At 42.8% G+C, this 25,538-nt stretch overlaps 1 protein-coding gene, 1 long non-coding RNA gene and 2 pseudogenes across 4 annotated transcripts; all 4 read right to left on the reverse strand.

Annotated features, from left to right (window-relative positions):
• Positions 1–120: 120 nt before the first annotated feature.
• LOC130137357 (phenylacetaldehyde reductase-like) lies at positions 121–3,227 on the reverse strand (annotated as a pseudogene).
• A 402-nt stretch (positions 3,228–3,629) lies between these two features.
• Positions 3,630–6,177, reverse strand: LOC115663278 (phenylacetaldehyde reductase-like; annotated as a pseudogene).
• An 11,523-nt stretch (positions 6,178–17,700) lies between these two features.
• On the reverse strand, positions 17,701–23,244 carry LOC115664146 (phenylacetaldehyde reductase-like). 3 transcript variants are annotated; one of them, XM_030586091.2, is made up of 8 exons: positions 23,092–23,244; positions 21,232–21,374; positions 20,529–20,698; positions 20,149–20,340; positions 19,465–19,627; positions 18,998–19,184; positions 18,816–18,889; positions 17,701–18,018 (listed from the first exon to the last, which is right to left on the reverse strand). In XM_030586091.2, the coding sequence occupies exons 2-8, from the start codon at positions 21,347–21,349 to the stop codon at positions 17,933–17,935; spliced, it is 990 nt and encodes a 329-aa protein (XP_030441951.2). In that variant the 5' UTR covers positions 21,350–21,374; positions 23,092–23,244; the 3' UTR covers positions 17,701–17,932. The 3 variants fall into 3 exon arrangements, 1 of the variants encoding a protein (XP_030441951.2); XR_008814872.1 differs by lacking the exons at positions 17,701–18,018; positions 20,149–20,340; positions 20,529–20,698; positions 21,232–21,374 and adding an exon at positions 22,462–22,990 and having other exon boundaries at positions 23,092–23,237; XR_008814871.1 differs by lacking the exons at positions 17,701–18,018; positions 20,149–20,340; positions 20,529–20,698; positions 21,232–21,374 and having other exon boundaries at positions 18,828–18,889; positions 18,961–19,184; positions 23,092–23,236.
• Positions 23,245–24,491: 1,247 nt separating this feature from the next.
• On the reverse strand, positions 24,492–25,346 carry LOC115664144 (uncharacterized). Its single transcript, XR_008814874.1, has 2 exons — positions 25,191–25,346; positions 24,492–24,888 (listed from the first exon to the last, which is right to left on the reverse strand). It is a non-coding gene; the product is annotated as an uncharacterized LOC115664144 (long non-coding RNA).
• Between the last annotated feature and the right edge of the window lie 192 nt (positions 25,347–25,538).

The raw sequence follows: 25,538 nt of genomic DNA on the forward strand, positions 1-25,538 counted from the left end.
TCACAAGCTTTCAACATTGCTTACAAAGTCTAAAAGATTATTTCTGATGTACTATATGATGAGTCTTTTCAGCAGGCAAATCACACAAAGAAAGTAAAAATTAATCACTTAAAGATTAGCTGGGAAAACTGGCAAAGTCATCTGTGAAAGTGGATAATGATACATTATTCAGAATAATTGCATAGTTTAGGAGCTAACAAGCTGAGGACAGACCACAGGTCCACAATCATTATCAGCAAGCTTGTGATATGCTGCTTTAAGCAACGGCCTAGACAGCGATGAATCCCTTCTCCTTGAGGCATTTGACGGTCTCTCTTAGACTCACCTCCAATGGAGTGAAGTTGACACCCAGAGCTTCTGCCTTCTTTCTTGATATCTCATACTTCGACGAGAAAGGCTTCTCATCTTCGCATCTGCACCGTTAGGGAACAACCGTGATCTCTTGGATGTGCAGTAGTTTGACAGAAGATAAGTTGAGAATTAAGGAAGAATGATAACTTACTTCTCAGGGAGGTGAAATGTGGGGTAGAGATTGCGTAAAATCTGTAGAGCATCATGACAGTGTACAACTTCTCCTACTATGCAATATCTTCCGCCAGCTGAAGGATTTTCAAAAGCTAGAATATGTGCGAGTGCCACGTCTCTGACATCGACAAATCTATAGCATGTATTTGGAAATGTTTGAGCTCCTGCAGGATAAGCCTCAATTACACCCATGCAAACGTCAAGACAACTTTATACTGGACGCTTCTGCCAGTAGTTGAAAACTATGTCTAATGTGGAGATCTACCATAAATGATTGTAATACTGTGCCTGTGCAGCCAATTAAGCAGACCCTTCATATCATAAGCCAGATTCAGTAAAAAGAATGCAAGGGCCTCAGGACCTCATGTTGCCAAATTCAGTTTACTAGCAAAGAAGGATAGCTATTCCACGGACTTATGCAGAAAGACACCTTGAGACACATGTGGCCATAACTCATAAGTATGATTGAGGAGGGCATACAACTTCACTGAGATTGTCTTCAATCGGAAAGACAGTTCTATAGTTACTGCTTGAGATTGTCTTGTGGCTAATGAGAACAAAGTATGCACAAATGTTTGACGAAGTCACTCTGTAATAAAATGGCAAAGATCTAATAACAAATATAATTTATTGCTAGATGATAGTGATACCATTAACGAAGTTCAGTATTGCTGCCACAGTGAGATTAACAGTGGGCTGCAAGAAAGGGCCAATCACAAATCCTGGGTTTATCGTGACAAGGTCAATTCCATTCTCTTTGGCGAATTCCCAAGCTGCCTTCTCTGCTAAGGTTTTTGAAAGCATATACCAAAGCTGAAGATAGATAAACCAAAGTTAGATTGTTAGAATCTTTAGCCTCGTTCAACTCATATAATAACCATTGACATGACATGGACTTCATTCGATGTCATCCAAGGCATTCGGAGATTACCAATTAAAGGAAACGAAAGATAAGTAATTCTCCTCCAGGAATCGAAGTATATAGAAACTGTTATATTCGTTAAGCATATGTAGCATCTACCATGGTGCCAGAAAAAATTGCAAGAGTAACACAAACAACCGTCAGTGATAAGACTGGCACTCCTTGGTTCGGGCATCTGTAAAAAGTGTCTATTGAAAGCTATGTGGTTTAAGAGAGAAATCTTCCCTGATGTCCCAACTCCTCTCAGAATCGGCATTTTACCAGTTTCACCGGGTAACAGGAACTCTGAATGTAACTCAACAGAAAAATTTCACAAGTGAAAGAAATGGACAGCGATATTGTCAGGAAATGTTGATACAGGAACCTTGGATTTCTCGCAAAATTCTGGATCTGAATACCAAGTCTCATCAATGACAATGGCCGAAGTCAGAGGTTTTGCACTGAATGCAACTGCAGCCATAGAGGACGTCACAACCACTCTCTTGATAGAAGAGGCTTTGGCGCACGATCTTAGAACATTAAGGGTGCCTTTTAGGGCAGGATCAATTATTTCAGCCTGAGTTATGCAATAGAAGAAATCATTTAGAAAAATTCTCATAAAAAGTATCAGAAAAACGAAACTAAACTCATCGTGGCAGAAGAAACGCAAACCCCCTTCCACACGGAATGGAATCGTTTGTCCATGATCTATCTACTTATTAAGGAAAGCAAGGACAATGTTGGAATTTAAACACATAACAAATCATGAAAGATGATTGGCATGGCAAGATTGAAGCACCTTGGGGTCAGCAGCTGAGAGCAAAACAGGGGATGCAGTGTGAAAAACACATTCGCATCCATCGACTACGGAGTCAAAAGACCCTTCTTCCAGCAATTCCGCTTTGACTAAATGCAGCCTCTCCTTAGCCCCCTCGAGTGCCAGAAGGTGTCCTGTCTTCTTTGGGTCGGCTGTTGCACACGCACAAGAATAAGAAATCTCTGTTCAACTGATTAAAATTCAAAAACTTGCAAGCATCCTCACTGACACATTAGTAGCATCTATAGTCAGAAAGGCATAAGTGGAACAAGAAGAGTTTCGACGATTCACTTATGAAAACCGACACAAGAATTATAGTAAATCAAGAATGCAGAATCTAAACGATGGTTTAAACGTGCCGCTCCTACAACAAAGTCGAACAGGATGCAAAAAGATTTGAACTTTCTTGGGCAGATATATAGATTAGAGGGCAATCTACAACACAACACTAACGAAGCTACCAAAATTCTTCTTTCTCTCAGAGAAAAGCAATAACATGATGGTTTCACACTAACAAAAGGGTTTCGACACAACTTCATGGGAGTTATCAAATTTCAACAGTTCTTTCTTTTTGTTCCTTCCAACAGCTCGACAATGCCCAAGAAGGCTAAAAGAGCAGAGAGTAAAGAAAGGGAACCTTTTTTTTACATGGGTCTCGGACGGTGGCTCGAACAATGTAGCCACGGTGGAGCAAGAGCTTGATCAGCCAAGAAGCTATGTAGCCCGACCCTCCGGTCACGCCCACTACCTTCTCCGCACTGCTCATCTTCTCTGGTTCTTGGCACCAGAACCAGTGGAGTTCGCACGCACTGGTCTCGTCTCCGTGTGCTTCGGTGAGAGAGTGAACAAATAATGGAGACTCGGAGGTGGAGCAGATAGACTTATAAAAACCAAATATTGGTCACGATCCAAACCCATTTTTGTCGCTTTTGGCTGACGACAGATGGCTTCTTGCAACTCGTAAGCCATTACGCATGCGACATTACCGTACCGATCGAGTCGACTTCCTTTCTGAATGATAATTTACACTTCCGTTTGTACTTTTCTTTGAAAAGTTCAGATTTTTCCATTTCTTTGAGCCCAAAGGTTCGTATTGCTTTCCAATATCCTGGGGGGCGTGCCCTCAAGTTCACGAGGAACTCTTGCAACTCCTCATAAGCAGCTTTATTTTAAGCTTTGAGATGTCAATTTGGAATTTTCTTTTATATTTTCAGTCAACAGAAAAAAAAATCAAGTGGTTGTACTTATCTAATTCTTGATTTGGGATAAATCATATTTGAATCCTTAATTTATGCTTCTCTTATTTTGTAATCGGATCCTTAAACTTTTTCTCGAATGTATTAAGCTCTTTAACTCGCTCGATTTTTCCATAAAATCCTTCCAATGTCAGCACACTCAATTATCCCGATATTATTATTGAATATAAACAAAATTCGCGTACAATCACCACGCCACCGCGGTCATTGGCCCGCTTCTAGACATATTACTTCACCCTAACTCAAGAGAACTTTTACCGCTGCAGATGAGCTAAGACAATAGAACTCAAAGGATAGACATTCAGCGTTGCATCATCTTTCAAGTTTAGAGATGCAAAGCTCTATTCAACAAGTGTACGAGACACCATACATGGCCCAACGACGGTAACTAGAAGAAAAATACAATACATTATATGCAACCTTTCGAGTATGACTATGTGGTCAGCGTCGTCGATCGAGAAAAGCTCAAACAGAGAGGCTCCGCCTTCGCCCTTGAGGTTCCCGACGGTGTCGCTTAGGCCAACCTCCAATGGAAAAGCTCAAAATGAGAGGAAACCTTTCTCCTTGAGACTTTCGGCAGTGTCTCTTAGGCTAACTTCCAGAGGTGTGAAATTCACGGCCAAACCTTCTACTTTTTCCCTTGATATCCTATGAGCCGGCACAGCAGGCTTGTCGTCTTCACATCTGTGTTCAAAATGCATGATTCGTGCAGCATCGGCTAACGTTAGTGTATATGCTCGACAAAAGACCACTTCTCGATTTGCTCATAAGAAAAAAAAGTTACGATTTAATCTACGGACTTAAACAAAAATAGGACCTTACATTTCTGGGAGGTGCAATGTGGGATAAAGATGGCGCAAGATCTTCGAGGCATCGTGACGGTGCATTATTCCTCCAACTACACAGTATCTGCCGCTAGCTGAAGGGTTTTCAAGAGCTTGAATATGTGCTTGTGCAACGTCTCGGACATCAACAAATCCGTAGGACGCATTGGGAAATTCTTCAATTCCTACATCAAACATGCCTCGATTATTCCCACTGCAGACACCATTTTTTAAAGGAAAATCAATTTCCTCGTGCAACTGTGTTTCTTCTTGCGCATGGAAATGGATTACATGTGATTATGCAATTATGACGTTGAATGAATCCTCCACTGGTCAATTTCAGAACCTAAAGAGATGCCAAATGCTGACATGATGTGTGGAAGAATGAACCACTTCATGGAATATAGTACATGTGACCTAGAAACCATTAAGTAATACCATTGAGAAAGTTCAATATCAATTCCACTGAGAGATTGGCAGTAGGCTGCAAAAGAGGGCCAATCACATGTCCTGGGTTCATCATGACCAGGTCGATCCTCTTCTCTTTTGCAAATTCCCAAGCAGCCTTCTCCGCCAAGGTTTTGGAGAGCACATACCAAAACTGAAAATAGCATAGCAGAGCCACAACAATGCGATGAACGAGATCATGAACAACGGACCAAGCAAAAGAGGCTAACAATATCAAGAAAAGTATCTTACCTTTGATTGCTCACAGAAAACCGGATCAGAGAACCATGTTTCATCAACTACCACATCAGAGGTCAGAGGTTTTCCATTGTACACTACTGAAGCCATGGAGGAGGTCACGACCACTCGCTTGATAGAAAGGACTTTTGCACATGATTTGAGAACATTTAAGGTGCCTCTGACTGCTGGATCCACTTTTTCAGCCTGCAATATGAAGGAGATCATCAGTACGATTTCACCGAATCGCCCAAGAAGCATCTGCAGTGCAACGTGAAATGAACTGAAATATGCAGACACCTGGGGATCGGAAGCTGAGAAAACCACAGGTGATGCTGTATGAAAAACAGCTCTGCACCCATCGACTATCGAGTCAAAGGATCTGTCTTCGAGCAATTCTGCTTTAAACAAATGGAGTCTCTCCTTGGCCCCTTCAAGTGCCAGAAGATGTTGCGTCTTCCGTGGATCACCTGCTTATGTGCACGTATACGAATGCAGAATTAGATTTGATAGATCACAATCTAAGTCCCTTCTGATAGAATGACATCAGATTATTGAATCATGACACATGCTTTGTACTTGATCTGGACTGGAGGTGCAATATATCCTTTACTATATAAACCAGGATTAAGAAGTAACGGATTCAAATATGGCAAGGGTTTAACTCTTTAGGTAGTGAACTCCGGAACATGTTATATCGCCAGCGGCTCCAAAAGCACACAGACAAAAAAGTATATGCACTGACGCACTTCCAAGTACATACATGCATATGAGAGTGAACCCAAAAGGTAAGAGATGATTACAAAAGCGCACTTCCTGATAAAAGCGGAATTTGGTTCGAAGTCCTTGCATCAGAATGATTAAACTAAAACCAAAAAATTGTCAAGAACAAAACTCGAAGATAAAACTATGAACTTAATTACTGGTGTCGCGCACAGTCGCTTAGACTCTATAGCCACTCTGAAGCAACAACTTGATGAGCCAGGATGCTACGTAACCGGCCCCTCCAGTTACACAAACCACCTTCTCCGTTGTGCTCATTTTCCCTCTCTTCCCTGCTATCCTTGGAGCTGAATCTTCTTCTCCTGTGCCTTCAGATGGTATATACCGATTGCAATCTACATATATATAAGGTAAAAAATCATCTAGGATTGCTTTTAGATAATATTCAACTTGAATCACATGTCTGACAGACTTAAATCCTTCAATCAGAGAAGATAGATGGAGAAATTTTGAATGAACACCTACTCTTGACCACAAGTGTTGGGCACTGGCCAAACTATTTGATCACTTGTGTCATGCCTGACTCAAAGCCAACTTACTTTTCTGAATTGGCTACGGCTCAAAGAAATGTCTTGGGATGCCACGGCTCCAGGAAATATTCATTTCGATATAGCCCATGTAACTTTCCATTAATTGCGTGTAAACTATTGTGGGTCGGAGTCGCATATTCAAACTAAAGACTGAAATTACCTCTTCATGAGACTTAAGGGGTATTTACTAGATTTCCAAATAGTCGAGCTCCGTGCCTGTCACGCCTCGAACCCCATCGGGCACGCGACATCCTTTACTGGTCGATTTATGCGACATCCTAAGAATTATCGCCGACCTCAATACAATCATCAGAGATTTAATGCACGGCGGAAACCACAATCAACCCGGACAATATAAACGGGGAAAGTCAGGGAGAATATACATATTTTCATTATCAAACTTATAAAACCTTTACAGTTTACGGCCACCACATACACTTGCACACCGTATTTAAAACCATCGATATACAAAAGATTGATGACCTGACATTCTGACCTAAAAAATGGTACTCTCCAAAATCTATCATTCTGAACCCCTAATGCTAGCCCCTACGCCCCTTACTCGGCGTCCATTCTGAGTCTGACTCATCCCCATCTGAATCTGATCTTCCCTGATCGGCTTGCTCCTCCGAAGACTCCGTCTCCACCTCAATCTCAATCGGGTGATTGATGTCGCCCGACTCAGCTGGAACTTCATTCTGATTCTCCTCAGCTAGAAAATCAAAGAAATTGTACGCAGGCACGAAATTGGGATCCATATATTGCTCAAAAGGGAGTATATATTCCGGGTCTCCTACAGGCTCTTCCGACTCCTCAGACTCATCATTAGGCTCTACCTCGGGTTCTATTTCGGGCTCCGTTTCCTCTGGTTCTTCCTCGGGGATCGGTTCTAAATCTATGTCCATTGGTTCAGCTTCAGCTTGCGATGCTTCGGGCTCGGGTTTATGCTCAGCCTCCGAAGATTCTTGTGCGGCGGGTGCGGGATGCATCCCAGATTGCGCTAAGCTAACCTCTGTACTGGTCAATTCTCCATCTATCAGGGGTATGGCAGCCGGATCCCAATCCCCAACGAGATCAAACGGAACATCAAAACCCCTAACGGGCCCGAACTCATCTCCATCTACATCTCGGAAGAACCAGGGGGTATAAACATGTGGTTCCCATAACGGTAGTCCTACCTCTACAAAAAAGGTCGAAGTATGCTTAATCCAGGTCATGCCATCACCCATGGGAAATTCTGCAACTTCATTCTCGGTGTGCACTGGTACCCCAAAATGTTCTGGTGGCGGTGGCGGACGATTCATGGCTTAGGTCGGGGTTCTGAAAATATTGGTTAAGACAATCATGAGATCACATCTCAGTAAGTACACCCCTAAACCCCACCTAGGCTATCGCGTTCCTCCAGATAATTACACAAACACAGTCACACGAATCAAATCATCACATAGCAGGCATATCACATACAATCACAATCGTGTACAAATCTCATGACATGCACTCATTCCGTTCTCATTATCTCGTTTCCACATGCCTCGCCTGTGACCCGCGTTATAGTACACGCCTCAGGTACACTGCGACATCTTTCTACAACACTTCCGGGCCCGCGTAAACGTACACGCCTCAGGCCATGTTTCTTGCCCGCGTTGAAGTACACGCCTTAGGCTCAACATCTACCACCTACTGCGCAACCCGCGTTGAAGTATACGCCTCAGGCTGGCAGTCTTCCGGTAATACCGGGCATCGTCCCGCGTAAACATACACGCCTCAGGACGGCACAAATTCTACGAACTCATGTTATACCACATCCACTTTTTATTTATGCACATACTTAACAAGCATTTACCACACTCAACTGGCCAACCACACGTGGCCCGTGCACGCATCAATTCACACGCAAACATGCTCACTAAGCATTTGACATGGCCAACTTTAATAAATTTCTCGAATTCAATCCTAGGCCCGCTAATTGATTCTACTCGCAATCCATACAAATCCGCACCCCAACTAAACCCGATTTCAACCAAATTACCTGTCGATACCCAATATCCTAAGTCGGGTTTAGGCGCAACTTACCGAGTTCTAGACTCACGCGGCTAGAACGGAAAGCGGCGGCACTTAATCGGGAACGGCGGCGCGGCTTGGCGGTGAGAACGGCGACGGCGGGGGCGCGGCTTGCCTTGGCCGAGACCCACGGCCACACGGGGAGAGAGAGGGAGAGAGAGAACGACGGGTGAGGGTTGGTGGTGGTGCGGCGGCGTGGACGGCGCGGCATGGCGGCGGTCCGGCGGGCGCACGGACGGCGGCGATCGGCGAGGGGAGGGGCGGTCGGCCGGAGGGGAAGTGCTCACGGGGGGGGGGGGGAATTTTCGGTGGGGAGAGAGAGAAAGGTTGGTCTTGACTCAAATAGTGCAAATTAGACCAAAATGGCAAATTACCATCATACCCTTGTCTAATCCTTTCATCCGACGGTCCAGATTCGATCATATCCTGAAACCGACGGCCGAGATCGAATCTTACCAAAAATATCCAAGGGTAATCTTGTAATTTTTCAAAAAGTCCAAGGGAAAAATTGTTTTTTCCAAATTTGAGGGCAAAATGACCAAAATGCTCTTTGCCCATAAAACTAACACTTTATTAATTCCCAAGGGTAAAATGATCACTTTCTCCGTTTCTCGTCGAAATCGAACTTTCCTGAAAAATCCGAAGAAATCCAGAGTTGTACGTTCCAATTACAACGTCGTCCAAAAGCCCTGCCCTGACTTTCCAAATTTTCTGATGCTCCGTTTGGTCTCTAATCAATATTCAAATTATATATATAATGTAACTCTAGCGTTTCTCAGACTAACGGGTGGCTTTTGGGAAATTCGCCTGTACGACCCATGACTGATACTAAATCGAGTCACGTGCAATTTATTTAGACCGTAACAACTTCGGTTGTCATTAAAATCGCGAGGATCAATTACTAGATCCGAGGGGTACGATCGTTCGGTATAGGTTCAGGATAATTCATCGAGTCATTTCGTGGTTCGGCGGAATCACCCGCGATCCATTACTATGACAGTGGCGAACTGACCCCTAGCTATCCTTGGATCGGCCAACAGTGGTTCAAAATATCACCTCGACGATTTCATGGTCGAAAGTCAATTCACGATCGAATTTTCTTTAGTCGTACGAATTTAGATCCCTCACTTGTCACGCCCCGTACCCCACGAAGCGTGAGCATCCCACCTTCGGTCGATAAATTGCGACGTCCCAGGAATCGTCGCCGACCCACGCCCATACAGAGATCAAGCACAAGCGGAAATATAAAATAAACAAACCCAGACAATTACAATATGAGCCAAGGATAGCCATCCAATAAACAACGATCAACGCAGAAAATATGTACATACTTATATTACTATTTTAAAACTCTTTTTACAGTATTCACGACAACCAAAAAGGAAACACCAACAGCTGGGAATAACCCAAACAGCCACTTCTCCGTTCTGCTCCATCCCCACCGGGGTGCATGCTCGACGACTGCTGGATAAAAGGCGGTATTCCAAAAAGAGGTGGTGACCTCGGCATCCTACTGCTGGGGGTCTGAAAATGTTTCGGTTTACACAACCGTGAGACGAATCTCAGTGAGTTCAACTCCTAAATCTAGGCTAGGCTAGCATGCAATCTCCTGACCGGAAACAAACATTTAAAATCATAACACAACCATAATCATAAAATTCTCTGACCCTGCAGGTTAGACAGTTCAATATGTAATAATCACGGGACATACGTGGCACACATTATCACACGTACGCCAATCACATGCTCATACACTGAGTCTCACACACTCGCATGCTATTCAATGCATGTTTATGCATGCAAATGTCATTGACATGTCATGCACATTTCTTTGGCCCACTGGCCCACACTGGCACACTTGCCCAATTAATTATTATTACGACTCGAGTCATCAATTTTTCATGGCCCGGTGCGTCTAGCCTGCTTCAAAGTGCATGAGGCGCAGCAACCGATCTGGCCCAGTGTCTCTAGCCTGCTTCAAAGTGCATGAGGCGCAACACTGTTCTCCTTGCGAACCAGAGCCTGCTTCAAAGTGCATGAGGATGGTCGCTTTCCGGACGTACCGGGCATCGTCCTGCTTCAAAGTGCATGAGGACGGTATCGACCCGAAGGTCCTTAGGTGATCACACAGCTCATTATTATCTGAACCCGGCGTATAACGCTTCAGGGTATTTTAGGTGATCACATGCTCGTGGCAGACACGCATTCTCGCACAATTTCATCACATGCCTCACTCTTGGCATACGCAATGCGTGTCCATGTTATGCAATGCAATGCACTACGAGCACCAATATAATTCAGACACTTAATGTCACAACACGTGCTTAATTGGCCCAATTAATACCGTGTGGCCTAACGTGCGATTCACAAGTTAGTAATTCATTGCAAACCAAACAATGGCCAATCACACTCCACAAAATTAGCCACACCACATACGACATAACAGTACGAAATCAACCACAATTGACGTACAATCAGTCAACCCGGGTACACCCGGCACTTTCACCAACGAGCTCCTAAATTGATCATTAAACCCCATTTTCCTCCCCAATAGTTCTCATTAAACTACTAAATTTACCCGATAATAAATTCTACTAATCGGTCCTCAACCCAGTCTCAAATACACACTGCTATTATCTAAGCCAGCCCAAAATGCACCGATAATACCTAAACCAGTCCAGGAAAAATGCACTATCAGTCCTAATCCGGGTTTAGGAATTTTACTCACCTAATACAAAGTCACGACGTCGGGGAACGGCGGCCGATCACTGGTGAACAGTGAAACCGGCGGCGGAATTCCCGGCGGACGGCGGCGCGGTGCACGGACGGCGTGAACAGTGACCCCGTACGGCCGTGTGAACAGTACCCCCGTACGGACACTGTACGGACAGGCTGGGGACGGTGGCCGGTGAGGTGCCAGTGACAGCCGCGGCGTCCGTACGGGTCCGGAGTGAACAGTGATCCGTACGGCGTGAACAGTACCCCCCCCCCCCGTACGGACACTGTACGAACGGTGCTCGGCGGCGACGTATGGACGTGCTGGACGGCCGGGTGTCGACAGAACGGCGATCGGAGCTCCGGCGAAGCTCCGGCGGCACTGTTTGTAAAACAGAAAAAATGAGAAAAGAGGGAAACAGGAGAGAGAGAGAGAGAGAGCTGTTTCTGGAGTATAACCAGGGCTGTGGTGGCTGCTCTTGGGTGAAACTAGCTGCTGGTGGTGCTGGCTCGGCGGGGACAGCTCCGGCTGGTACTGTTCCGGCGTGAACAGTACCAGGACGTGCAGAAACGGAAACGGCAGAAATGAAACGGGAAAAGAAGAAGAAGTCTGCGAGAGAAATGGCCGAATGGTCTGCTGGAGAGAGAGAGGGTCTAGTCAAATGGGTCAAAGATGGTCTTAGTGGAGTCCAAGTGTCATTATCTAAGCCCATTTGACAATTTTACCCTTGATCCAATGGCTAGGATTTGCCCTAATCCAATAATTTAGGGGTGAAATGGTCTTTTGTCCCCAACCATGGTTGACTAGACCTGGTTTAACCTTAACTCACCTTGGTTAATCCCAAAATTAAATCCAATTTTCGGAATTAATCAAAAATGGCTTAGGGGCATTTTCGTAATTTTTCGATCCCGAATCGAAATTCCAATTTTCGCACATACGCGTTCCATATATGCGTGGCCAACATGATATGGCGTCGGAATCGCGAAATTCATCGCACAAGCCCTCGAAAATCCACGACAAAGTTTCGGGAATAAAATAATATTATTTTTTTCCAATTTTTGTTGAAATTCCAATTTTTGGCCAAAACGACTCCTGGTATGCGTGGCCACCCAAAAATGGCGTCGGCCACGAAAAATAACCTCATTTGGCCTCGAAAAGCGACGCTGACATCCCGGGGGCAAAATCGTAATTTTTCACCCCCGGACCGAAATTCCAAATTTTACTCGTACTAACTCCACATGTGAGTGGCCAGCGTAATATGACGTCAGATTCCCAAAAATAGTCTCTTAAGCCTTTGAAAATCGATACCGAAATCCGGGCCTAATTCCGTAAACAAAACCCGCTAAATTTTCAATTTCAGAGTCTCTCACTAACGGGCGGCAGCTTAGAGATTATGCGTATCGACCTAGGGCTACCCGTATCGTAATGGTCTCGATCATTGAGAGAATGAGAAATTATCACTAGCCCCAGAGGCTACGATCGTTCGGTTTAGGTTCAGGACTGATTGGCCACGTGCACTTTTCGGTCATGCAGATTCACCTGCGATCCGAGTGTACAATGTTGGCCATGGCCAAACCAAATCCGTTACCTTCCTAAGATCGGCCCACATCGGTTCAAAATATTCCCTCAGCATCTCTCGCGATCGGTATCCGTTTCACGATAGGGTCCCCGGTCCACGTACCGCTTTCTAGTTAGCCATGCCCCATTGGTTAGTATCCCGAGAGTGTTCAGCTCTGGGCGAGACTTACTAAAATGAAATGCGAATTAATATCCGTTTTATTGATCCCGGACTTACATCGAAATTCGGGCTGTTACATCACTAGCCTTTCCTTAACGGTTAGTATCCCAGGAATGATCAGTTCCGGGTGAGAACTAACTACGAGTACATTAATAAAATAATTCATTTCATAAATCCCAAGTGAGCGAAATTACGGAATGTCACAGTGCCCGTGCCTGGATTATCAATATTAATGCATATCGTAATAAGTCTATCTAATATTTGTTTAGTATTTTATCCATCATGGCCAAGGATGTGTAAAGTACTTTATTACTCGAATCTATCCTTCAGTTGTAACGTAACTGAGGGTGACTTCCGTTAGAAAATTTATCTTTTCCTTAGTGGTGTATTTCTGAAAGAATTGGTAACTACTGTAATAAAAAAGCCGAACTCTACTTTTCGTTCCTGTACTTACACAATTCTTTGAATCAAGTCCATGTACGTTTACTTTGTCTTATCACGTCCTTATACTTATCCAATTTTTTTAATCAAGTCCCACCGACACCAAATTTGAGAAAATCTAGCTGGCGCGGCCATTGGACAATGCCATTGTGTGACATGGATAAAATTTTGTCCATGTTACACCACATCTATATTGGCTAAATTTTATCCATGTCACACTACGACGTTATCTACGTTGGCTAAATCTTTCCAAACATGTTCATAGTAGGCATCTACATGTTCATCTCAGCTGCATTATGCTTTGGTGCCGTTCGAGGGGTCGTGTGACACCATGGAATTCTGCCCTTGCTCTTCGATTAGAAAGATGGATGCGGAAACTTTGAACGGCCACCCTATTCCACCACTTGTTCTTCAATTAGATTTGGCAACTCGCCCGTCAATTCGTTAGTAACTTAGAAACAGTATAATGATTTTACCACACTCACATCCAATAGTAAATTTTGGGGAAAAGTATTAGAAAAGTCCTAAACCTTTTGCATTGGTGCTAATTTAATCCTAAATCTTGTTTTGGTGCCAATTGAGTCATAAACCTTTTGTTTTTGTGCCAATTTAGTCATTCTGGCTAATTTTGGCCGGATTTTGCTGACGTTGATAACTTTTAATAATATTTTAATATTTTTTGAATTTTTATTTCTTTATTTATTTTTCTTTTCCTCCCCTCCCTCTTCCTTCAGCCGGTCGTCGGACCGGCAACTGGCCAAGGGCCAGAAGACCTTGCCGGCCTCTGGCGAGCCACGTCGGCCACTGGAGAGGCTCGCCCTCGCCAGCGACGACGAAGGGGAACCTTGCCATGGCTGAGCGAGGGTTGACCTCGCCAGATCCGGTGAGGTCGTGCCTTGCCCAGGCGCCGGCAAGGCTCGCCCGGCCCTCGCCAGAGACCGCGAGGGTGAAGGTCGCGGCCTCTAGTGAGGGCCGGGCGAGCCTCGACCTTGCCAGATCCGACGAGATCGGGCCTCGCCCAACCACCGGTGAGGCTTGCCTGGCCCTCGCCAGAGGTCGCGAGGGCGAAGGCCGCGACCTCGCGGCCTCTAGCGAAGGCCAGGCGAGGCCCGACCTCGCCGGATCTGGCGAGGTCAAGCCTCGCTCAGCCATGGCAAGGCTCGCCTTTGCCATCGCTGCGGCGTGGCTCGCCTGCCTCTGGCCGGTCGCCAGTCCGGCGACCGGCTGAAGGAAGAGGGAGGCGAGGAAAAGAAAAAAAGAAATTAAAATTCAAAAAAATATTAAAATATTACTAAAAGTTATCCATGTTAGCTCTTGTGGCCGACTGGTGGGCGTCCACGTCAGCAAAATCTGACCGAAATTAGCCGGAAGGACTAAATTGGAGCAAAAACAAAAGGTTTAGGAATAAATTATCACAAAAAAAGGGTTTAAAACTAAATTGGCACCGATATCAATGGTATAGGCCTTTTTTGATACTTTTCCCATAAATTTTGAAATAACGAATTTATCATTTTCAAATCTCGCATCCAATAGTAAAATTACAAAATTGCTAATAACGGGAAATCTTAGATTGATCATAAATCAAGTCAAGGTTCTACAGTACACATAATATACGCAAAAGGCTCCGACATTTTTATCAAACATCTTTGAGAGTTGTGACCGACTCGTCTCTTGGCCGAGTTGGAAGTTCAAATTACTATTCTCCATGTTAGATTTGGATTCCATTAGTAGTTAAAAGTTGTTAAATTTTATAAAATTATTTTACAGCTCCCTAAACTTTACAGTGTTCTCCGTCAGTCAAGGTTCGCAGCATTTTTCATCGTTACTAATTTTCTTTGAGATGACCATCTTTTCATTCTATTGCCGTTCTTTTTTTGTTCTTTGCCAAAGTTTCTGTTGCGAAAATTCAAATTGGCATTAGTATAAAAATCACAAACAATACAGAATCGCAAATAAACGAAATTGCAATAACGAAGTTGGAATCGATACAAATGAATACCGAGGCTTGTGTTTGACACAGTTTCCTTAAAACAGATTCGTTCCCTTCAGGACGCGTCCGAGGTTTCGTGAACGTCTGTCTCCCAGGATACAACGGTTGACTGCTAAGAAGTAATCAGGACTTCAAAGCTTCCGGCGAACTTGAACAAATTGCGGAACTGAACACTACCGAAAAACAGTGCAAATGCAGAGAGAGTGTAAAACCAGAGGAAGAATGATTTCGATAAAAAAGGAACAGAGGGGAGAGCAATTCGGGAATAATAACGGCCGGCCGATTAAATCTGCCGTTATAAAATCAATACGAATAACGGACACGTTATGAAATTCGTAACTGTTTGAGTTGAAAGGAAAAATAAATCAGAAGGCAAAATTAGGCTCGTCACGAGGCCCACTTTTCGGTCATGCAATCGTGTACGCGAGATGTGCGCTCGCGCCCGTCGGATTTGCACCCCCCCTGCGCCTGCGCGCGAGGCAGAGAGTTTGTGCTATGATAGTTACCACTTCAAATAAGTGTAACTGTATATAAAGTACTCCATGGCCTTCTTTTTTTTCCGATGTGGGACTAGTGTTTTTCCACATCCCACTTCCAACTCAAGGGTGTTTTTTGAGCATCAATTTCTCATTCATTCACCCATCAATTTATCCCATATTTCCAATAGTTTCAATATAATTGATAGTTCCGGGCTAGTAAAATGTTATGGGTAAGCATAACATATAAGAGAAACGAACATATGTGTTCGAATTATATGCACCATACAATTTCGATTCTGCAGATCACCAAATGCCGTCGCCGTTCGTCTTGGTAGCCATGTCATTCTGAAAGGTGGGCTCACAGGGCAACAGTTTGGCATCAGGACATTGCATTTCCTCTTGTACAGATGATTGGAAATTGAGCATTGTCCTTTCAAGTCGCTCGATCTTTTGGTTTTAAATCCTTTGCACTGAATTCAATCTACATAAATCAACGGTAGAATGACAATGTTCCTTTCTTGTGAAGTTGAAATAAAGCGAGGACTCACCATGGAGGTGCAATGTTGGATAAAGCTTGTGCAAGGTCTTCAAACCGTCGTGAGCGTATAGGAGTTATCCTACTATGCAGTACCCGGCACTAGTTGAAGGGTGTTCAAGAGCTCGAATATGCGCATGTGCAACATCTCCGACATCGACAGATCCTCAACACATATTAGGAAATGTAACAGCTCCTGCATCGTATAAGCCTTGATTAAAATGAAAAGTAAAGAATTAAAAAAAAGGTGGTGGGGGTTGGGGAAATTTGACAGGAGGAGGAGGAGACTAACACACACCCAACTTCTAATTTTCTCCCGTTTGGCTCATCACGTTCGTCAGGATCGGGTTTCAGGCAACTGTCCATCTGAACGAGAACGTTGACAATTAGGTCCGCAGAACAAAAATGTTAAACATCGTAATGAATGGTGGACGACTACAGATGGAGGGGGGAGTCTCACCAGGTGGCGTTTGATTTTGGTGCAGTTGAATCCGAGAGGAAGTCGGATTCGGACTCTGAAGGAGTCAAAACTAACAGGCGAGGCTTATGGACATTAGTGAAAATGACTCGGACGACCCACATGCTATGCACCACACATCGTGCGTCATCATCAGTCATTGTTAGAGATCATAGATTTTTATTTTGTTTTTTGTTTTCTCAGTCCCAATCAAATGTAAAGTTTGTATATTTATTCAAAGGTGGAAGGGCTCAAAATATCAGTCCTGATTTGTTTGTTGTCTTCTCGATTTTATGCATTAGAAGTTGATCTGCCTTAAACATGAACATCAAATTTTGTTTTGGTCAGAAGGAAATTCTTCAAATCTGAAAAATAAATCAACTTGGTATAGCATGTAGAGACTCTCTCGTTCCGCAAGAACGGATTTGTCATAATATTATAGCACAATCAGCGCCCAATCACCGAAACTCGCATAATTTTTAAAGCCAGAAGAAGAGCTATTCCCAGAAGCCCAAAAGGGATAGGGATGGAAAGTATCAATATATGGACTATTCCGAGAGGGCCAATCACATGTCAGTGCCTTTAAAAATTAAATTTGACCATCGTGCACTACGTAAGAAACTAAAGTGCAGCTTTACTGTGATCGATTATGGTGGAGCACCAACAGGAAATTAGTGTGGAGATTAGTGGTCCTATTATTAGTCATTCATCATTTGACCCGTAGTAGGAGTAGATTAATGAAAAGCCTTTCAAACAGAACATGGGAATGATCGACATCTCACCTTCCCAGCGATTCTTTTGGCTTATTGTCGAACCATGAATGGTTCTTAGGATTCCCCATCATCCATGTTAGAGGTTGCCTTTTCTGTCTCAGAACAAACACAGGGCATAGCTTCACCTCAACTCACATACAAAACGTCAGGTTGTTAGAAGTAGTCGGACATGAAGCTAGAAATAGAAATCACTGGCAAAAGCAGAAAATTGCTTCAACAAACAACGTTCATCATCAACTTTCAAGTTTAGAGTCTGCAAACTTACACTGAGCAAGTGACTATAAGACATCATGCATCCTTCGATGGAGTCTAATAAGAGGGAAGCATTAAATTTTACTGGAAGCTTATTATGACTATAAGTTCATGGAAACTGTATATATGCTGGTGAAGTATAGGGTTTTCCTTGTCGCTTGTCAGGAAGCTCAGACACAGACGAAGCCTTTCTCCTTGAGGCTTTCCACAGTGTCTCTTAGGCTGACCTCCAAAGGAATGAACTTCATGTTGTCGGCTATGTTCGCATACTAGAAATTGAAATCAAATGTCAAGGAAACTAACCTGAAGGCAGTGCAAACAAAAAAGCAAAATGTTGATCCGAGCCCAACGAAATAACGTCGTGTCCTTAAGACGAATTTGGCCCCTCAATCAGTACCCGAGGATATTGGACAATCGTCTCCCAGGATAGAACGGATCTTGTTCCTCCGAAGCGGCACGTATCCGGAGGACTCCTTCTAACGCAATTTTGCAGAACAATCGCACAAAATGATGAAGTGAAAAATATCTAGAGTGCGTCGGGAAAATGTCTCACGGGAATATATATATAAAATGCCACGAAGAGTCACTTTCCGAACTAACTGTTTTGTCATATCTTAGTGGCGAAAATGAAGAGTTACGAGGGTTTGTGAACAGCAGCGAAGGTTCACTTGAACCGGTTAGGTTCGTGAACAGTCGCGAAGGGCTTCGGTTTTCGTTCGGGCGAACCGAACCTTACGAACAGACATGTTTGTTTGTCCAAAAATAAATAAATAAATAATTTCTAAACAATGTGTCTGTTCGGAAAAAATAAAAACCGAACTCGGAAACGAGCCGAGCAAGCCGGACGGGCGGCGCACGCGCGTGGGGTGACCGACCTAGCTTGGCGTAGGTCCTCTCTCTTCCACAAAAGTGGGGTACCCCTTGGGGCCCAAATCCATTTGTGAGGCTCAACTATTTGAACCCATCTCCCATCTCTCTTTTATTCAATGTGGGACACTTTCAGCCACACACTTTTCATTCAATTCTATGGGATTTAGATGCCAAAATCCCAACACTGCACACCCAGACCTTCAATCTGTTGCCTTGACACCCGAGGAGCCAACTCGAATGGTTCGTCATTTTCACATCTGCGTTAACAATGAATCATGCACCATTACTAATCATTTTCACTTCTTCTAGGGATGCTCATAAAATGTACCTCTCTCTTTAGACATTGAAGAAGTATGGGGGCTTACTTTTCAGGGATGTGCAGTGTAGGATAAAAGTTGTGCAGGATCTTCAAAACGCCATGACAATGTATAGGTTCTCCGTCCATACAATATCTGCCGCTAGCTGAAGGATTTTCAAGAGCTAGAATATGTGCATGTGCCACATCTCTGACATCAACAAATTTGTAAGAGATATTGGGAAATGTTCGAGCTCCTGCATTGTATAAGCCTCAAATTATTCTCTTTGTAGTCACAACACAACAGCAAAGTGCACTTTGCTAGGAAAATGAGTTTCCATGTGCAGTTGGGTCTCTATCTCACAGAGAAAATGTGGTGAAAAGTCCTTAATCATTCGCATACAAATGAACCGTCAATATCAGACAACAGATGAGAACCACAATGCTGACACAAGGATAATTGTACGTGTTGAAAGATATTTCCATTCATGGAAAACAACATGGTAGACATGTCAAGCAATAAATTTTAAGTAATACCATTGACGAGGTTCAGTATCGTCTCCACAGAGAGATTGACAGTAGGCTGCAAGAGAGGGCCAATCACTTGTCCAGGGTTTATCGCAACCAGGTCCATTCTATTCTCTCTTGCAAAATCCCAAGCTGCCTTCTCCGCTAAGGTTTTAGATAGCACATACCAAAGCTGAAAATAATTAAACCAAAGTTAGGCGATGAGTGAGCTCACACCACTGATGGGTGTGATTGACATCAACATGACACTGAATTTGCTCTGCCTTGTTTGACATTTCGAAGTCAATGGATGAGAAGGACTAGAGAAGTAATTCTTCAAAAGGCGTCCATCCCTTAAAGTTAATGGTCATATAGAGGTATTCTGTGTGGCGAAGCACCCAACTAGTATAAACATTGGTCAAAAATGGGCAAACAAACGGACATGCTTGAAGGTTGAGGAATTAATCAGATAGGTCGATGAAAAACCATTAAGGCAAGGAAGACAATGTGTCTTGACTGCTGGGCCAACAATATTAAGCCAGGACTGAACATGTTCAGCCTCAGTATACGATTAAATTAACATGAATTATGCTCCAATACCAGTCAAAATCAAATCTATTGAAAATTTTTCATTGGAAAAATTCATCCAGTTGATGGGGCATCACAGACCAAGCAAAAGAGATCCGACTGTCATAAGCCAGCTTACTTACACACCTTTGATTCCTTACAGAATGCCGGATCTGAGAACCATGTCTCATCAACTACCACATCAGAGGTCAGAGGCTTCCCATTGCAGACAACCGCAGCCATGGAGGAAGTCAAAACCACTCTCTTGATAGAAGGGACCTTTGCACATGATCTGAGAACATTTAGGGTACCTTTAACTGCAGGATCGACTATTTCAGCCTGCAATGTGTAAGGAATGGAATCTGATTAGAACGGTTTTGTCTTATCATCCAAGAAATGTTAGATCATGTGCCATCTGATGAACTGCACCAAAAGACCAGGGAAAAAGAACTGGAATTTGAAAAATGTGACACTTCACATTTAACAAATACAGAAAATCATGACGGACAACTGCAATATACCGATACCTCAGGCTTGGAAGCTGAGAGAAAAACCGGTGATGCTGTATGAAAAACAGCTTCACACCCGTCAACTATTGAGTCAAAAGACCCTTCTTCCTGCAATTCTCCTTTGAATATATGTAGTCTCTCCTTAGCCCCTTCAAGTTCCAGAAGGTGCTGTGTCTTCTTTGGATCATCTGTTTATGCGTTCCAGAAAGGTGAACTTGATTTAATAGATTAAAACTCTGGGAGCCTTCAGTCACATAACAAGAAATGTTGTCAATAGATAAGAAGACCACAAATATAAATTTATAATGTACGCTATGCATTGGATCTTACTATAGAGGTAGCATATGATTGTGTATTAAACCAAACTTGAATAGTTAAGCCAATGGAATCAGATATTACAAGAGCTTCATATCTTTAGCTAGTGACTCTGGATGCCATTGTACCGTATGTACCCTGAAGCATAAGTTATATATACAGGCATGCACACACACTTACAAACAATTACACATGTATATATGAGTTAATTGCAAAGGTAAGATATATTATAAGAGAATAGTTTTCATCATAACTGAGTAACAGATTTTAGTAGAACTTCCGTATTTTCTAGAATGTTTCAAGCTTCAACTAAGAAAGAGTAAACCATTCTACTACTAAAATGGACAAACCAAAGATTAAAAATCCAATTTGTGAACAATGCAGCGCGAACAAGATAAAAACTTACTGGGATTGCGTACAGTTGCTTTGACCGTATATCCACGCTGAAGCAACAACTTGACAAGCCAGGAGGCAATGTAACCGGCCGCTCCGGTTACACACACCACCTTCTCTGCTGCACTCATCTCTGCTCCTCTCTTCTCCTTGGAACTGGGGATGAGAGGGTTACTGAGTGCAATACATTTGTAAGTGGGAATTCTCTTTTATTACGTTCAGGAGATATTCAACCTCTGCACTTTGTCAAGATCATTTATTTGACCGGCTTGTGTGAGGCATTGACTTTCACTCGTTGATTAAATTTGTTTCTAGAAAAATTTGAATGGGACAGTGGCCACCTACTCTTTCTTGACCAACTCAAGGCAAGTCTCTTTCATGGAGTGGCTTTTTTTTTTGGTAAGGTAAGTAGTATATTGACTTTTCTAAACGCAATTTACAAGGAAAGAGATCGAACACAAAAACCTCGAACCTGAGGAGACAAAAGGGGTGTCTCGATAGGTTAAAGGTGTGTCGACTCAACAAAGCAACAAAAGATCACCAAAAGGCAAGGACAATAGATGCGTCCAACCGGGGAAGGATCGAAAAGACCTACAAGGAGATCTCTCAGAGTTGGTCAAAAATGGAAGAGGAGAGACCCCAGTTTGCTTGGATTCTTCTATTGCGGGAGGAGTCTTGAACATGCTTGAAGGTAGCGCCCCAATCCCTTATCACCTTAGTGAGGTGGTTTCGAATGGCCGGTACAAAGAGTGACCGGTTTCTGAAGAGAATATGATTCCGCTCGGTCCATATGGTATAGCACAAAGTAGCAAAGGAGAAACGAGCTAATCTTTCATGGAGTGGCTTTTATCTCTATAACAACGGAAAAGATGAGCGGTACGATTGTTTATAAAGAAAAAGTGAGCTATGAGAAGAGAGCTAAGACGAAAGAAATGTCTTCTGCTGCTTATAAGAAATTCAGTTCACTCGGATTACAACTTTTCTTTAAGGTCTAGCAAAAATTTAAAGTAACTAGGAAGCCCCTCGCTACTCCAGCAAAAACTAGGAGAAAACTTAAGATCCCTTACAAAGCATTGTATACGTTGTAATAGTAACGCGGTTCAATGTGAAATCACCGGACAAATAAATGAAAACGAGAAATTTACATGGTTTGGTTCAATTGTTAGTATCTACTTCATGGAGAGATAGCCACCATCATATAATCCACCAATCAATTGAAAAATTGGAGAGCTATAACACTCACATGCTCGAATGTTTTCCAATCCTAATTTTGTTGGAACCAAAAGGATATAGAAACTTTGAAGGTTTTGGCAAGAAGAGCACACAAATATGCAAAAGGAGAGAGAACTATGTTCAAAATGCCTTTCGCATTGGCTTACACGGAAGACACACCTTTCTTACAAGCTGAACAATACAAGCTTTTTCTCTCTAAGCTTAACTCTACAAGCTTATCTTTTCTCTCTCTACACGAAAATCTACTTAGCGTACGCATATATATTAGAGCTACACCACAATTACTGCCAAAGAAGAATCAAACTTTGACTAGGTGTTTGCTTCACAGTAATCTACACACTAAGAGGAGTCCAACTTTGAGTCAGGTCATTCAATGAAGTCGGTTTAAGAAGCAAATTCCAATTGGAACACTTCTTGTCTTCAAGATGCAAGCTGGACATTTTCCTGTCAAAACTTTAATACCACTACTCCAACGTGGAAATATTACCGACTTCAACACTGAAGCATTTCCCATGTTCTACGATACAGGCTCTTGAGAACTGTACCAAAATCAATTCTATTATTTCTAACAAATTTACACCCAAAACCACTATATTTAGTCTCACGTAATTGCTCGATAAAACAAATCATTGACAATTACCTCACAGTTTGAACACGATTTCAATTGGATGTAAGTTTCTCTTTGATGTTGTTCGTGGGCGACAAATAAGAGTCCCTCTTTCGCGGCTTGAAAGGAGTAACTAAATAGAACCCACAAGTACTGCTCTGAACAGCAACAACCAATATATATGGATATGAACACCTTTATTGTGCGGCTAACAAAGAGACGTACACTACACGCTCTTCAGAGGAGTCTGATGATATTCAGTCAAACAGGTCAAACTTGAATATATATATATATACACACACTCCAACATAAAACAATCCCTCGATTTATTACGTGATTTGTGTGTTGGGTCAGATTTTGTACGCGAACTCAAATTTGAGATATAATTTAAAAGTAACAAAGAGAAAAATAGTGGGATCCCTGAAGAGTATACAGGCAAAAAAAAACCATGAATCATGCACACTTCATATATGGCGAGTAACTTTGTGTACCATGCGGCCATAGGAGCCGATCTATGATTTATGTTCTTCAAGTATCCGAATCTTTTTGGATGTGTGAAATTTCTCCATATCTCAAATGTGTCATTTGGCTTGGAATATTAATATATGAAAATCTCTTTAGTTTGTTTCTCTTCCTCTTTCCCTGGTTGTCTCATGAAACCCGAACTAAGTATATTGCTTTTGTTGTGAATCCAACCACACCATGCTGATTGCTTTTCCAAGCGGTAAATCTGCTATTGGATTTTTGGTTGGTAATATTCTATTTCATTGGTAATTTACAAATAGCTACATCCCTCTTGTAAAATTTAAAGTTTTATGGTAATCTTCTATCAGGTTTGTGGATGGTAGAAATATTATGTTATGGCGATGATTTACAAATAGTTCCGCCAACTTGAAAATCTAAAAATAAGTGGTAATCTACTGTAGGGTTTGGGAAAGACATGCGGTGAAATGGGATAGCTCGTGGAAGTTGAGCACTTATGCCTCAGCAATTTCCCCACCGAGAGAGGTGATGGAAATTTAAGAAGTTCAACATCTCTTCCTTTGATCCAGGGAAACATCCTTCAGTTTTTCTTTGACTTTAGGATATGCGTATGAAACTTACCTTGTTTACGACCACCGCACTATAGCCATTTTATTCGGCTCGCGATAATGTTGTCATTATTGAGAGGCTACAAGCCTGCGAAGAGACTTGAGAAGATCTCCCTGCTCGCTGTTTTCTAGAACGAGGGAGGAAAGGTGTATGCTGTGGCGCCGGTTGCTCAATTGGATTGGCATTTGGCACTCGGATAGCAGGCCAGAACACCTTCCTGTTTACTGGAATTGACTGCATCGGTTGTACCTTTGCTACACGTAGACTTTTGGTTATTAGACCCATTGTCTTTATTGCCATTTTCGCTTTTATCCCTTTGACACACAAGGCTTGAGTTTCACTACCATGCAAATGTGAACTTCTTGGATTGCCGCTGGATTTCAAGCTACTCAATACAGATAACAGTCAAACATTCGTCTGACAATGACAATAGCTGCATCCGCAAGCTTCAGGTGGCATCGTAGAAATTCTGGAGAAATTTGAAAACTTCAGATCGCCCCGAAGGAAACTCCGATATAAGTGTGTTGCGGCAGAAAATGCCCATCTAATCGACTTTGGCATAGTTTTCATTCTTTTAGTCGCCTGTTGTAGCATCAGTCCTTGAAGAAACCCTTCTCTTTCAAGCTCTCCACAGTGTCCTTAAAACTCACCTCCAAAGGAGTGAAGCTGATGCCCAGACTTCTGGCTTTCTCATTTGATATGTTATAGGTTGGCACGGAAGGCTCTTCATCTTCACATCTGCTTTTAGCAAAGCCAAATGTGAGTCGTCTTGTTCTAGTCTTTTGCACAAAATACAGAAAACATGAAATGTTTTGAGACTATCATTTGGTATTATGCGCAAAGACTTCCTGACATTACTCCTTAAATTTTTATACTTGATGCTACAAAAATTTGAGAGTGCTGAAATTAGATTTTTTGATGTCATTCAAATCATGAGGGATAGGGGTCAATGATGAGGAAGATGGCCAGGAATTTTTTAGCAGACGAGTTTAGTACACTATAAGAATATTATAACCGGACATCTAATGAGCGAATCTTACTTCCCAGGAAGGTGTAGAGCAGGATATAGCTCTCGCAAGATCTTCAAAGCATCGTGAGAATGCACGACTTTGTGAACAAGACAATATCTGCGGTTAGCGGAAGGAGATTCGAAAGCTTGAATGTGTGCATGTGCAACGTCTCTTACATCAACAAACCTGTAGCTAGTGTCACGCCCCGTACCCAACGAAGCGCTAACATCCCTACCTTGGCCGGTTATGGTGCAACGCTCCCAGGAAGCGTCGCCGACCCAAACTATATCAGAAAACAGACACAAGCGGAAACCACGTATGTATATATATATACACACACACCCGTACAGATAAATACATGAGACCACAGATAAAACA

The sequence above is a fragment of the Syzygium oleosum genome, unplaced genomic scaffold (genome assembly GCF_021117445.2).
Source record: "Syzygium oleosum isolate NSW1041296 unplaced genomic scaffold, Sole_v2.1 Sole_v2.02, whole genome shotgun sequence".
NCBI lineage: Eukaryota > Viridiplantae > Streptophyta > Magnoliopsida > Myrtales > Myrtaceae > Syzygium > Syzygium oleosum.